Genomic DNA, 14,705 nt, shown 5'->3' on the forward strand with positions numbered 1-14,705 from the left:
GGGAGGAAAGCGGCCCTGGTCAGCACGCACTGCGGGGATCGGGCCTGCTGGAAGCCAGTCAAAGCAGCTTGGGTAGCAACGGGAGGAGGGAGTGGGTCCTACCAGAACAGCTGATGGGCCCTACGGCAACACACCGAGCAGCAGGCAGTGCTGGTGTGCGCCCCGAGTGCTGGGGGCACTAACAGAGCAGTGCTGCTGGGTGGGTGTCTGCCCACCCATGGGCAGCTCGTATTCACTAACACTGTTTGTGTAGCCTCTAAATCCCTGAGGTGAGAGACTCAGAACCAGGGAATGGGGTCAGAAGGGACCTTACGGATCACCCGATTCCACCCCACGGCCTCGGGCACCCCAGGGATGGGGCACCCACGCAGCACTGGGCAGCAGTGCCAGGGCCTCGCCGCCCCGTGCTGAACGAGTTCCCTGATGCAGGATGGAACACAGCGAATGTGAAACACAGGACGCGATGGGATAAGTGCTCACCAAAACAAGCATGCATTTACGTGGCCCATCCACCCATTCAACTATCAGAAGGTGCCCTGAGAAAAAGCAGGCGTCCCCTGCGCCCAGCCTGCAGCCACAGCTGCCACCCGAGGGGTGCGGGGCTGGGCTGCTGCTGGGGCTGGGAGGGGAGAGGAGGGCAGTACTGAGCATGCGATGGAGCCAACAATGGAGAAAGCCGGCGGTGGGAGTTTAACAAAGCCCGTGTTAAGAGCGTGGTGAGGACAGGTGACTGCTTGGCTTCTTGTGCTATGGAGATGAGCTACACAGCATGCTTGGTGCACCTTACGCGTAACTGAGGTAGAATTCTTTTTTGCTGGGAAAAAAATAAAATGGGTGCTTTGCTGGGGAAACCCCTCCCATGCACTCCCTGGCTGACTTACAGCTCGCTCTAAGCCCCACTCCCCAGCTCCTCAGCACAGCAGAAGCCACCCGTGCTGCCCTGTGCTCCCAGCCTCCGCTGTCCATCACTGTTGCCCTTTCCACGGCCACAGCACCACACACCTGCAGAGCACTGGGCAGCAGGGGCTGGGTGCTACAGCCAGGGATCTACGGGCTGAAACAACCTGGGACAAGGCTGCCTAGCTCAGGCTCAACTTGGAAGAGAAAGGGCCAAAATCGAGAGAGCAGGAAGGTGGTGACCAGCCAGCAGCTCAGCAACCCCCTGCCACATAGAGGTGGGAACCAATGGGCTGAATGTCCGCTGCCTTCAGGCCCTCACCAGCACTATGCTTAGCCACAGCTACTGCCAGGCTTCGGGCATACAGAGAGAGGAGGAAGCTAAGTAAAAAGTGATGCTTGCCAGCTCTGTGTATCCTCCACCACCGATGTGCTAGAAGAAATCCTTACCCTCGAGTGAACATTTGGAAATTTAGTGATATTATTCTTCTTTAGGGCTAAACAGAAAAAAAAAAAAAAATGATGGTTAAGTAAAAAATGGGATGGGAAATGGAGAGCAAGTCAACTCAGCGTTCAAAAATGGCAGGCATGTTAGCCAGCAGAGCGAGAGGACGGGTGAGGCCGAGGCCATGAGAGGTTAGAGGAGGAGAGGAAAGGACATGAGGGCCACCCTTCCCTCTTGCTAACCAAATTCCAAGCTGCTTTGAAGATTGGCTCCAGGAAGATAATACAGCAATTAACTTGAAAGAGCAAATAACTGTTGAGCTGATTATAGTTTGCAATTTTATTAGAAGCATTCATAAAAATACATATTGCCAAGTGAACACTGTTGTCTTCTTAAGCCATCCGTCCTTAATTCAAGACAACAGTGTTAAGAGACATGCAGGGTTAAGCACACCCTCCTGACACTGCACACCACAGGATTATGGTGCTCAGTTCCATGCCAAGCTCTGCCCCGTGCCCACAGCTGTGGGCTGGCACATCCCAGCCCTGCTGCCTCCCACCCAGCCCAGCTCTCACCCCCACACTGTTACAAAGCCCACGGCACCGTGCCGGCCTCCATGACAATTGGTTAATGCTCAATTAGCATTACCAGTTTTATTTTGATAAAAGTTGGCATGGAACTGAAAAAGTTAAACGTGGATGTGAACAAATGAGAGAAGATGTACTCCATTCTGCGTCTGACATGCAAACATGCAGGCAAGGGTTAGAAAGGCCGAAACGATGCTCCTCGCACAGGGGGCACGTTGCCACAGATAACCCTTCCACACCAAGTAAAGCAAAGCCCAAGGAGGTCCCACCAAAGCCATGCAGACAGTTCCCTCTGGCTTACAGCTCAGTTATTACATGCAGACTACTCAGCTACATTTGCATATACAGAGAAAGATCTGCAGCCAGCAGAGATGACATAGAAAAGCCAAGTGAACTGTCACAGTACGGCTGTGTTTGGCCTGAGCCTTGTCCACCCCACGGAGCCGGCACCAAATCTACTGTGACTTCCACCACTTGCTGTTCTATGGCGCTTGTCACAAGGGTTAGCAATGCCTCTGAAACGTGAGGATGGCCAAAAGCATCCAACACAGACCGGATGGGATGAAATAAAACGTTACTGAAACACAACACATGCAATGAAGGTGACATCGATACGAGTTCAGGCGGACGCCGGACATTGCTATACACTCAACATTCACATGATCCTGGCTGAGGTCCATACAAATGGAAAAGTGTCAAAAAATCTACAGCAACCTTTTTTTTGTCTAAGAGCATCAGATGTGAAAGAGGAATAGTTTAGTAATGGAATTCCTCAGTGAGAACAGGTTCGCAGAAAAACCGAGAGCCCCGCTTGGCGGTTCGAGCTGTAAAGGGCACAGTCTTCAGCACTGCATGGGAATAACAGCCAAACAAACAGAGCAGTGAGAAGCACAGATCGATGGCATTAGTACACGGTTAGCGCGTGGTTAAGGACAACCAGGTACAGGATTGCACGTTCCAACCAACTCATGACACTGCAGTGCAGGAGGATTTGGTAAGGAGGCAGTTTTACGTCACTACGTATCTGTCTCTGGTTTTGAAAGACTGTTGCTAAAGGTAAAGGCTATGACTCTGGAAAAGTGTGGCTTCAGACAGCATCCCATCCTGTCCCAGCCAGCAGGGCTTCCCCGTGCACCTGATGAGGCACTAAGCCAGCATCCAGTGACACCTCTGATTATTTCCATGCCACTGCACCAGCTGTCACAGGCTGCAGCCAAGTGACCTCAGTTCAACCTGACATTCTGTGCCTCAAGTGTCACTGCACGGGGCACCCCATAGCTGGAAGGGCTGGGCACCAACAGGGGATGGTCAGGTTGGCTGAGCCTGGCACGCTGACACGGGGCTGCATGCAGGCTGGCATCATTTGCACCACCTGTTTCTCCCACAGAGCAGGAGAGCCACTTCACTACACGGCTTCCAGGAGTCCAAAGGAGATGCAGAAGCAGAAGTGATTGGGTATTACAGCAAGTCTGCCTCTCACATGGAGAACATTACCATAGGAATCTCTTAATCAAACGTTAGAAGGAGTTGTGAAAGCTTCACTAAGAGCATTCCAACCCTTTCATGCAGTTGGGCAAAAATTCCTCACTGAGAGGTAAAGCAGAGGGAAGAAACAATATGACAAACATTTGGGAGAAGCAGTCAAGGCCGTTTTGCCCAAAGGTTGTTTTGCTGACTTTCTGTGCAACAGAACTCAATTGTAAAGCCATCAAAGTGTTACAGTCTTGCTCCTTCCACACCACAGGTGAAGAAGTGCACTAAAAATCCAAGCACTGCAACCAGAGCAGTGGCACAGAGCAAAAGGAGCTGACTGCTAAGCACAGCACGACTCAGAAGACAGCTCTAGCAGCACACAACGTCCCTGCTTCCCTAGCACTGACAGTGGGGTCTGCACCCTTCCCTGCAGCCCTACGGTGGTGATTGGGGCAGACTTCTGCCAAACTGAAAAGCAGTAAAACCAGAAGCTGCTCAGGGCCATCCATCATTCAGGTTTGACTAAACTATTTCCTGTAAGTGTGCAATAATGTGATGCAATTACTGCTAGTACATTTTAATGAAAATGCAGGCTCTTAATAATGTTAAACATCTGTCATTCATTCCAGTTACGGGAAAGTAAAGATTTCTGGGAAAGATCTGCACAGCATGCATATCCCCACCAAATATCAGCTGAGATCTGAGCTGCTTACTCTACAGATCAGAGACCAAAAGTGTGTCCCAACATGCTGAAAGAGAAGAGGTCAGAAACAGCACGCGCCCAAAGTCTGTGCTTGTGACAAACACGGGCAGCACCGACAGTGAACACACAAAAGCAGGTTACTGGACTTTGTCTGTTCCCTTCTATAATTGATTCACATCATGTAAACAATCTCCTAAGCTGTGCTCCAGCAGCTCTACAAGAATCACATAACTCACGCACAATGGCTATTAGGCAGATACACGTTTTTAACCTTGGTGAAAGGGCCTCTGAGATTATGGAAGAAAAAGGCTTTACCTGTTATAATATCTTCGATAGCACCATCCTTCCCTTCGTACACATGCCTGTTATCCTTGACCTGCCGCCTCCTGAGCTCTGCAATTAGCTCCTGCTGCTGCCTCTTTGTTTTATGAGAAGGAGACTGAAAGCAAAGAAGAGAGGATTTGTAAGGATTTATAAGGATTTGTAAGGACCTTTGCTCCGGTTCCCCACCTGCAGCAATCAACACCAGTAACTGCCACCTTTCTGCCCAGTTTTGCAAGCCCAGGAAAGCACAAGGGCATGGTGAGCTCAGGTCCTGGGGGTGACAGCCAGAGTTACAAGCTAACTGGCTGCCAAGCTGTTTCTCTTTCTTAGGTTTGCAATTCCATTTTAAGCCTTCTCCTCACTTGGAACCGAGACTCCAAGCCTTCTCCTCCAAGCAGCATTAAGTGAAGGAGGAGAACAAGCTTTCCATCCAACAGAAAACGCCTGGCTGGGATTAAGGGCACCTGTTAAGCACGAGAACTGCACGAAGCAGCTTCAGCCAACACATGGGCCATTGGAGCTGTGGAAAAGCTCCAACATATCTAAAGCATTCACTTAGGGGAAAAAAAGAAAAACAAAGAAAAGGTCAGAAAATTCCTATCAAGTGGTAACGCAGGGCAGACTCCTGCTGGGAAGCTCAAACAGGGAAAGATCTAGAGATCCCTGCAAGCAATGGGGGGCTCTGCACAATGAATACAGATGGGATTTTTAAAACAGGTAAAACGCCAAAGCAGGAAAAAAGTGTGGCCAACAGCAACACGGGCTAGGTGACTTCTTGTCTGTTTAGCTTTCTGAATTTTGCAAGCTTTGAAGTAGAATCAGTACACGCTTGGATTCTTTCAGTCAATTTCAGCTTTCCCCACAAAAGGAGAAAACTTTCAGAGATCACATTTCTGGGCAGCTCTAAGTCTGGGCAACTCAAGAACTGCACAGAGCTGCAGGTTCTGAGCTGTGAAGAAAAACAGATGAACACATCCCACCTGTAAGACCTATCTGTTCCATACCTTTTGGTCCTGTTGCTCCATCATCGCTTCCTGCTCCATAAGTTTTTCCATTAAGGCCTGTTCCTGCTTTTTTCTCAATTCATTTTCTTCTTCTGCTTGCTATTTATCACACACACACATAAAAAGACCCAACAAGTTACAGCTTCAAATCACTACAAGGAATCTGAATGTTACAAATGAACTGCACGTTCAAATGAGGCAAACTGAGGGTGCAGCAATTCAGCTCAACAAAGTCTGAAATCAGTGGGCTGGGAGAGGTCACACAAAGCCCCTCACCCTGACCACAAAGGACAGGGTCAGGGTTGAAGGTTGAGAACTTTAATCTCACAGACATTCTGTTTCTGAGCACCCCTCTGGCATTTCAGACAGCAGTGCTGTCCTTCAGCCCTGAAAATAATCCCAAACCAACTATTTGTGCAGCCCTGGGCCGGTGCTGCTGTGCTCACATTGCATCGAAGCTAGGGGGAGCAACAAGCTGTGCTGTTGGGAACCTTGAGACAACAGATGGCAAACCATGCTGAGAATGACAGAAGAGAAGGGGAGGATGCTCCTGCTTACCTTATAGGCCTTCACAAATCGGACAAACACTGGGAAAAAAACTGAGGGAGGCGTTGTCTTCGGATTCTCCCCAAAATACTTCACAGCATCATCAAAGGCATCCTACAAAAAGCACACACTTCACGATATGCTCACCAGTACATCAGAACTCGGTGTAAGGGGTCGACATTTCCTCTGAGTTGGAATCCCAGGCTGGCATGAGCACACCTACACCCAGCATGGGGACAGGAACAAACACAGAACTGCACCTCCTCCTCCCTGCAGTGTATATAAAAGCAAGCACTATTCACTCATGGGCTAAAGCCTGCCTCAGAAGTAAGCAGGAGAGCTTGAACCAGAGTTTGTCAAAAACGTGTGCAGGGCTGTCACCAAGCTCATGGAAGTAAGACACATCTGCAGCTAGAAGAACTGCTAGGAAAAACACCAGCACAAGCAAATAACCTAAGGTTGGCCTCACCACAAAGGAGAAAAAAATGAATGGTAAGAATGCATGAGGGTAACATCATGGGAAAAATTTTTATACACCATGACAGACTAATAATTCCTCATTTCACAAGTAATGCACATTTTATACATTCACATCAGAACAAAGGAGAACCATGGAGACACTGTGCCTCTTCACTCAAACCCCACTGCAGAGTAACTCAGTGTCAGCAGAAAACACCCGGAGGATGCACAAAGCATGCTCTGCTTCTCCAAGTCATTCACACCCCAAGAATTAAGAAATACCTGGGCAATTTTGGCGTCATCCTGCAGTTTCTTCAGCTTTCCTTCATTGTTCTGAATGAACTCCTTCAGCATCGTGTTGTGGTCATGCATGGTGTACTCACGCTTCGTCAGATCCAGGCCTCTCTGGAGCTCCTTCACATCCAAGAGGACGTTTTCTAGAGACACTAAGAAATAAAACAAAACTGCTGAATCGCTCCTGCTGTGCAAGCACCCAACCCACAGCATGACCAGCTCCCAGCCACAAAGTGCCCCCAAGCACAGCAGTGGCTGCCACTGCCCCTCACCAAACAGAGGAGATCAGTGCTGTGATGCTAACAGCACCAATCCCTGGTGTGTGTGCTAGGCCAGGCAACCTGCTGGCACTAAGGGTCCCTCCCTAAATTGGCTCTGCTACCACATTGGTAGATAACACTGAAACCACCTGGTTTTATTGTTAGAATGGTCCAAGTGGGAAAGCACTGGGAGCCCAGCAAGTGCACTAGGGACACAGCCATGGTTACAGTACCTGCAGCAGCCTTCTCCACGTAATGAAGTTCATTGTAAAAGAGGGATACGTGCTGGTACTTCTCCTTGACAACATTAGAAATATAGTGCAACAGGGTTTGTTTTCGGTCTGTTGACTTTGTTTCTAAGAGCTGAGGAGAAAAAAGCAACAAGATTGCTGGGTTAAGGTGCAGCAGACACCGAACAAAGTGACTGAAGGGGTGTTTGTTTTCCCCCGAATGTTTCTCCATCTGACAGACAAGGTTGTAAAGGCCCACGTAAGTGGGTGGATTTCCACAGTGGTCTGAGGATTTGTGGCCTTCTTGCGAGGGGCCACTAAAATCCTGGTAAAGATCATCTCAAACAGAGTGCAGGGAAGCACCTTCCCTGACCGCTATGTCTGCTGCCTCTGCCTTTATTGGCTGGGAAGCACTGATGAGCCCCAAGCAGCCACTCTCCATTTAAAAGAAATGCATTTCAGCTCATGCCCCCTCGTTGCCTCTGGTTTACTCACCAGGTCTAGGCTCTGTAGCTTAAATCCATACACCGCTCCTCGCTTACTGCTGTTCATGTAGTTACCGAGAGCCAGGATTATCTGCCAGAGCAAAACAGAGCAGAGAGGGAATTTTCAGGGCAAATGCACTCAGAAACCTCTGAGAGACTGTATGCAAGCATCCACATGCACTTTCAGTACACACAAGGGGATGCAATGGTGAGTGGTTGAGCACAGCCAAAAGTCAGACGTACCTCCAGTATTTTCTTAAGCTTCTGAGATGACTTTATTGAGACAGATGCAGCTATAATGGCGTGAAGTTGCTGCAAGTAAACACAGGGAGAATTTTGGTTAATGCATAATGAACCCGAAAGTAAAATTAAATTCAAAAGACTTCCACTCTTAAAAAGAAAAACAACAACAACAACAACAAAAACACCAACAAAAAAACCCAACAATGTTTTCAATCCATTCAGTGTGTCCCAGCATGAATGCTATCCTGCCCTGGCATGTCAGGATTTCAAAAAATTAATTTGCACTGCAGATTTCTAACACTCAGATGTGGTTGAGGAAAACTGTATTTATATTTCAGCCCTTATAACTGTGAAAGATGCATGGGACAGACTTCAAAGAGCCCTCAGACCAGCACTGAAAGTAATTTTCCCCGATGGCACAGACAAATAGATTTTCATTTAAACTGGTTTTAAACTTCTACGGGGTAAAGAAATAGGATGACGTGGAGCAGCGCAGGGTACAAGCTGCCATAGAAACAGTGCTTGAGAACTCTGAGTCACTGTTAGATGAAAATATAGCTAGAAAAGCACTTTTCCATTCATGCAGTTGTTTCTCATTTTGCCTCTGTGAGAACTTATAATGACTCCATAACACTCAAACCATCACTGCGTAAGGAAAATTAAGATCTCTACAACCTGCACTGGCAGCCCCACACCAGCACCTGGCTGCACTGTGCCCTGCAAGCCTGACTTGCACCACAGAGAGCAGCTCCCACATTTCCCACGCACGGGGAAATGATGTCCCACATCCAGACACCATTTCCCCACGGCTAACACATCTCCAGGGGCTGTCTCCCACTCACCGGGGTCAGCATCTGGATGCTTTCAGCAAAGTTGCCTATGAATGCCATGATGGTCATCTTCTGCATCAGCCTCTCGATCTTGCTGAACTGCATCATGAACCGGTCTTCATCAGACAGGTTCTCAATGGGTTTCCTCTCCCTCTCGTAGAGCCGCAGCACCTTCACCTCGTTCTCGGTGGGCAGGAACCTCATGAGGCACTCAACAAAATCCACAGGCAGCGTTTTCAGGTCAAACCTATGAGATAGGATGAGAGGTGATGGCCTCACATTGTGCCAGGGGAGGCTCAGGTTGGATAACAGGAATGATCCCCTCTCCAAAGAGCAGTCAGGTGCTGGCACAGGCTGCCCAGGGAGTGGGGGGTCACCACCCCTGGGGATGTCCCAGAGCTGTGGGCACAATCCTGCCCATGAAGCTGTCTGCACGTGACGATGTTAACCTGCTTAGTGCACAGAGACAGCACAGACAAGTGCTAGAGTGAACACCACTTGGCACCTTGATTCTGTTTCCAAAGAAGGAGCTGGCACAGCTGGAGGCTGGAAGTCTGGGTCCATACCCTGAAGGCTGGGGCATGGCAGGATCCTATGCTGCAGTTATGCTCGGACACACCTGTATCACATTTGGCTTTGGCACTGTGTGGGGCGATTACATAAACCTCACTGCATGCAAAATGCTTCCAGTGCACTTGGACTCAACTTGTGCTTTGTGCAGCAAGCTGCAGGGGTTGCCTCTTCCTGATACTCTGCCTTTGGAGTGTTCATTAGAACAAAAAATACCATGTACATCAAATAAGAAATTCAGTATGCAATGGCATACTGTGGATGAACGTGAATTAGCTTATTTAATAAAATATGTGTTAATTTGTTAAGCCCATATAGCGATAGAGCAACACAAAACTGCAAGTTAACATACTGTAGTACAAGGGAATCCGATTTGAGGGAATTCAGATTGGTTCCATCCTTACTGATGGATTTTTTCCAGATGCAAAAACATTTACATCAACTGCCAATTCAAAGCCATTCCACTTACCAAAAACCACAGTAAATCTTGAATATGATTTCTTTGCTGACAAGTGTTTTACTTACACGTGAATAGCTTTGCATATTTCATCCGCTGTCTTTCCAGCTTTCCTTAAAGTGATGGCAAGATTTTTGGCCCTATTTGCATCCAGTAACGTGACTTTGTTCGACCCTTTCTGAGTTATTTTTTGCTTGCTTGATGTAAGATCAATGGCCGGACCTTGGGCTTTTGTTTTGAAAATTTCTTCAAATTCATCCACATTTAAATCCTAAAAAGGAAAGAAAGTGATTTATCCCTCCCACGGCAAGTATTAAATCCCACACTGCCCAGCATCGTACCAGAACTGCAGTAAGACCCTGTGGCTGCTGTGGCTACAGCAGAGAACTTCAGCCAGGGGTTGCACAGCGTAGTAAACACGAGCTCCTGAGTCAGTAATCAGGACATTTGGCCTCCAGCCCCAACAGCCCTATGCATGTTCAGTTCAGGCAAATATTCATGTTAGCACTCAGACTTTATCCAGCCACGCACATCTACCTCATAGCATGGGACCACACAGCACCTGAGTGCTCAGCCCTGCTCTGGGCTGCTTTAGGCCTCTTTCCCTGGTACAATGCCACACATCAGCCCAACCCCTAGCTGTTGGCCAGGGTGTACCTCTGCAAAGGCCAGTACTGAGCTGTGGATGGACACGGGGAGCAGAAGGCAGCAAGCACTGCTCGTACCTCCAGGATCCTTTCGTCGTCTATTTCGTTGAACACTGTCCCGTTGATCTGGTTGGGTTTGAGGGCCACCCAGTTGAACACTGGCATGCGGAACTTGGTCTTGATCGGCTTCTTGATTTTCACAGCTAAAGACACCAGAGGAAAGGAAATGATCAGCTCCCCAGCAGCTGAAAAACACCCCACGTGCCCAGACCGTGATCTGTATAGAGTTGGCATTCCAGCACTGGAGGAAGAACTGGCCATAGCTAAACGATCACCCTGAGAAGCCTGAAAAGATCCTGCTGCCTTGACAAGCAGGCAGTGCAGAGAGGCTTTTATCCAACCCTCTGGCTGCTTCAGGGCCAGCGCCTGCAGAATGGGACTGAATGCCAGAGGCTGTGAAAACTACACAAAAGGAAATGTGTTATTACTTTTATTGCCCCATGTTGTCTGGGCTGCTTTAAAAGCCCATGCTATTTTTAAACACTAAAGAAAACGGATGGAGCAGCCAAATTTAACCCTGTCCCGCTGGCTGCAGAGCCCACCTGGGCACAAGCTGGTGCATGGCCATGCACAGTGTAGGGCTGCTTGAGCAGCCCAAACCCAGCTGCTAACAGCAGCACAGCAAGCAGCACCATCCACATCAATGAAGGCATGGTGGCCTCAGCCTTTAGCAGCAACTAAAGCTGCCAACTGAGGACACATCTCCATCACTGAGGTAGAGGGAGGACGTGTCACTGGCAGTAGACACATCACAAAATTCAACCCAGAATAGGTGACAAGAAGGAAAAAAGCTCCTTTCCCAAGGTTCCACTGCTGCAATGGGGCAGTGCTCTTTCAGAGGGGTCAGGGCTGTCTTTTAAAGCCAAAACAGGGGGTTGCAGCACACATGAGCTTTCACACAGTTTAAATAATGGGTTTCATCTTTTCAGGTCATGCAGAATTAGTGTCTCAGTAACCCGCACAGAGAAGCTAAAGAAACCACTCTCATTCATCAGTGAAAGGAGTACAAAAAGTAACATAGGAGCAAAGAAAACAACTTCATTCCTATTCCTAACAGATCTGGAGGGCACATGAACATTTTTGTTAATTCTGTGCTCAGCTCTTTGTATGCTGATGAGAACACATGGCTGTTAGTTGCTGCAAATTCAGGATCTTCATTGCAGTGATTGATGAATGTGGCACTCCAAAATTACAGTAAAGAAACCATTTCTTTCCAAACTGCAAAGAAGAAACAGAAGCCCCTTCATCTCCAGTGCTGGAGAAAAGAGCCCCTTCCCTGTGAGCAGGGCCAGGCATGTGAGCAGCACCATGCCCACGTCCTGACCCTCCCATCCAGGTCTGGGCTCCCTGCACCCTACAGCAGGTTCACATCTCCCCAGGGTGGGAACAGTTTGTGTTTGACTCAGTTCAATTCAGTGCTTGCTCCAAGGAAGTCCTGACTGCTGCCTACCCTGCATCCATAGGAGGGGCACCCTGCTAACTATTCGATGCTACATAGAGATGCTAGATTATTTTCTCCTTGATTTCAGAAGACAACTTTCCCAGCTTGCAAAGCACTTGAGCAAATAACTATTTTACTTTCCCCCTACTGATGCTGCGTGTTTTTGCCATGAGAGATCACCAGTTTCAGGGCACAGCCTCTTGTTGTGCACCAGAACCAGTTGAGTGCTGAAAACACCACTCTTGCTTTGTCCTACCACTTCTAAAGCAACAGTTGAGTTGCGTGTCCACGTACATTCCAAGTCATGCTCCTTTTGGGAGGATGCTGCAAAGAATAAACTCCCAGCAAGAGAATTTGCTGAAAACAAGTGTCCGTGAGTAACAGGGAATGTACACAGTATTCAGCTTGAAAGCCTGAATACTTTGACAAATATATTTGTCCAACTGGAAGACATGAACACACCATCAACTTCTGCTCATCTAAACCAAATGGTTTTACACTTTGTACAACGAATATGTTTAATCCTAAGTAATTCCCAAAATAAAAGACTTTTTTCCAAGCTAAAACACCCATGAAAAACACATCTTCATCTCATGCATACATTAGAATAGATTAGTAACTGCTCCCAGGTTATTTCAGGACAGCTCCCTCGTGCAGCTGAACAAAATGCCTTCGAAATCTCTTCCTTCAAAATCTTTTCCCTTACCAAGACGTGCTGTCAGCTGGCAAGGTGATGTCCTCAAGAACTGCACTGCTCAGGGCAGCGCAGTGGGGACACTGTCACGGCTGGAGGGCAGCCCAAAAGAAGCCACATCTTAATTATGTGCTGAAGTGCTTTGCTGGAAGGCCAAATCCTGCTGGCTGGCAGCAAACCCAAAGCTAACACATCCCTTGTGTCCAGCAACCCCTCTGCATCCGCCTCGGCCCTCCCACCACCTCCTGGACTGACACACACAGTCACGGGCACACACAGGGCACAGCAAAGCAGGACAGAGGGAAGGGGAGAAGGTAGTTAAATACTTAGCAGAAAGCAACCTACAGAAGAGCTTGATCGGCCCGTCTTACCAGGAAGCAGAAAGAATGGAGAAAAATATGTTAGCAGTGGTCAGAACAGCAGGATTTATCGCTGCACCCGTTTCCCCCCAGCCCAGAAGGGTCCTGCCCTGAGAAACATTACTTGCTATGTAACTGGTTTATCAAGAAAAGGTGCTTTCATTTTCCCTTTCAGTTCTAATCCACTACAAAATGCCCACCCTGCCTGCCTATAGACATGTCCCACCTCTACTGCAGCCTCATCAAACAGCCCCTGCCATCAGCTTCTGCATACATAACGGGGGAACCTTCTGGATACTCAGCTGGGTTTTAAACATTCTGCAGTCTGACATTCCACTCCAGCATCTCAGTCCAGGTGCAAAGCTGACAGTAGAAACCAGAGGGGCACTGTAATTCGCTCTGATAAATCCTCTCCCCACGGCACATAGTAAAGGACACAACAAAAATCAAGCCAGCAGCTTTGGGGTGAAAAAGAAGCAAGGCAGAACAGCTCTGACCACAAATACGTTGATGCCATCCCCTCCATGGATCCTTCCCAGCCCATCAGAACAGCAAACTGCCAGGCAGAAGGGCACACCTGCCTGCCAGCTTTCTGTTCTGCTGCCCCAGCCATGGTGCCAATGAGCTCTGCATGCTGCAGAACCACTGGGCAGCTCTGCAAAGCCCATCAGGGAGAGTAAAGGCTCCTCAGTCTCTCTTTCTGAAATCATAATGTGCTCTCGAGATTTCCTGGAGGGGAAGGAGTGTGATACCAATTAACAGCCATTTGCTGCATGGGATGTTTGGCATAGGATAGAGAGTACATAAAAACATGATTAAAGACGGTCAGGAAAATTTTCCTTCCTTCCAAAACATTACAAAAAGTTTGCTACTCTTCTGCACAGATTTTTCTTCATTGTGCACTGGGAAGAAATCAAAACCATGAAGTTCTGCACTTTTGCTCACTTAAAGCCAAAAATGATCATGTTAGAAAAATATTTCTGGCCGCAGCTTCAGTTTCACTGAAGAAGCTCTCTCCTACAGATCAAACCAGATCTGTTTAATTGATAAATCATCTTTCCTTTCGCAAACCCTTCTAAATATAACACCAGATAGAGATGACGAGTTATTACCCAGGGGATAAGAGAAAACAAGTCCCACCTTTGCATCCTGTCCCCCCACAGTCAACACTCCACGTGCCTGGCAGACACACGGGTGCTTTACCTGCAAGTCCTGAGTTGAAAACCACGGTGGGAGAGGCAGTGCCAGGCAGGGGGGGTGCTGATGGTGGGGGCGGTGGGGGCAGAGGGGCAGCAGGAGTTGTGTCCAAGGCAGGGCCTGGCAGCGGCGGCGCTGGGGGCGGCGGTGGAGGCGGTGGTGGAGGTGGAGGTGGCACTGGCACTGTCACGGGGCCATTTTGCACTGTGGACAGGAGAGGACAGAAGGGTACTGAAGTGAACAGGAACCAACGTGGCACAAGCAGATGGAGAACAACTCCCAGCGGGGCCCACTACCCTCCCTGTCCCGACTGCACCTCCCTATTAGCCCAAGTATTTGTTGGACCCTTCACCAAATTACCTCAGCGTACAAACACGGGAGGAAACCACCCTCACAAGGGAAGTCAGTACTTTCCAATGCCTAATTAAGAGCTCAGAAATGGATCAGACAAACGCGGTCTGCAACCTCATAACAACAACCGATGGTGTTTTTTCCAGCAT

The 14,705-nt window shown here is 48.5% G+C and overlaps 1 protein-coding gene across 8 annotated transcripts in view; it reads right to left on the reverse strand.

Moving 5' to 3' along the window:
• FMNL2 (formin like 2) overlaps positions 1 to 14,705 on the reverse strand; it is a 107,470-nt gene that overhangs the window by 2,042 nt on the left and 90,723 nt on the right. The window contains exons 15-27 of one of the 8 annotated variants that reach the window (XM_090143459.1): positions 14,212 to 14,409; positions 12,995 to 13,015; positions 10,533 to 10,657; positions 9,876 to 10,078; positions 8,793 to 9,027; positions 7,951 to 8,019; positions 7,718 to 7,798; positions 7,226 to 7,355; positions 6,721 to 6,884; positions 5,992 to 6,093; positions 5,434 to 5,532; positions 4,421 to 4,544; positions 2,644 to 2,777 (exon numbers count right to left, since the gene is read on the reverse strand). In XM_090143459.1, the coding sequence (XP_089999585.1) occupies positions 2,686 to 2,777; positions 4,421 to 4,544; positions 5,434 to 5,532; positions 5,992 to 6,093; positions 6,721 to 6,884; positions 7,226 to 7,355; positions 7,718 to 7,798; positions 7,951 to 8,019; positions 8,793 to 9,027; positions 9,876 to 10,078; positions 10,533 to 10,657; positions 12,995 to 13,015; positions 14,212 to 14,409 (1,643 nt within the window). In that variant the 3' untranslated portion in view covers positions 2,644 to 2,685. Of the gene's footprint in view, positions 1 to 2; positions 1,395 to 2,643; positions 2,778 to 4,420; positions 4,545 to 5,433; positions 5,533 to 5,991; positions 6,094 to 6,720; positions 6,885 to 7,225; positions 7,356 to 7,717; positions 7,799 to 7,950; positions 8,020 to 8,792; positions 9,028 to 9,875; positions 10,079 to 10,532; positions 10,658 to 12,994; positions 13,016 to 14,211; positions 14,410 to 14,705 lie in introns of those variants that run through there. The other 7 variants (XM_090143460.1, XM_090143458.1, XM_090143455.1 and 4 more) reach the window with 7 other exon arrangements.

This window comes from Phasianus colchicus, chromosome 7, assembly GCF_987193195.1.
Source record: "Phasianus colchicus chromosome 7, bPhaCol1.hap1.1, whole genome shotgun sequence".
Lineage (NCBI taxonomy): Eukaryota > Metazoa > Chordata > Aves > Galliformes > Phasianidae > Phasianus > Phasianus colchicus.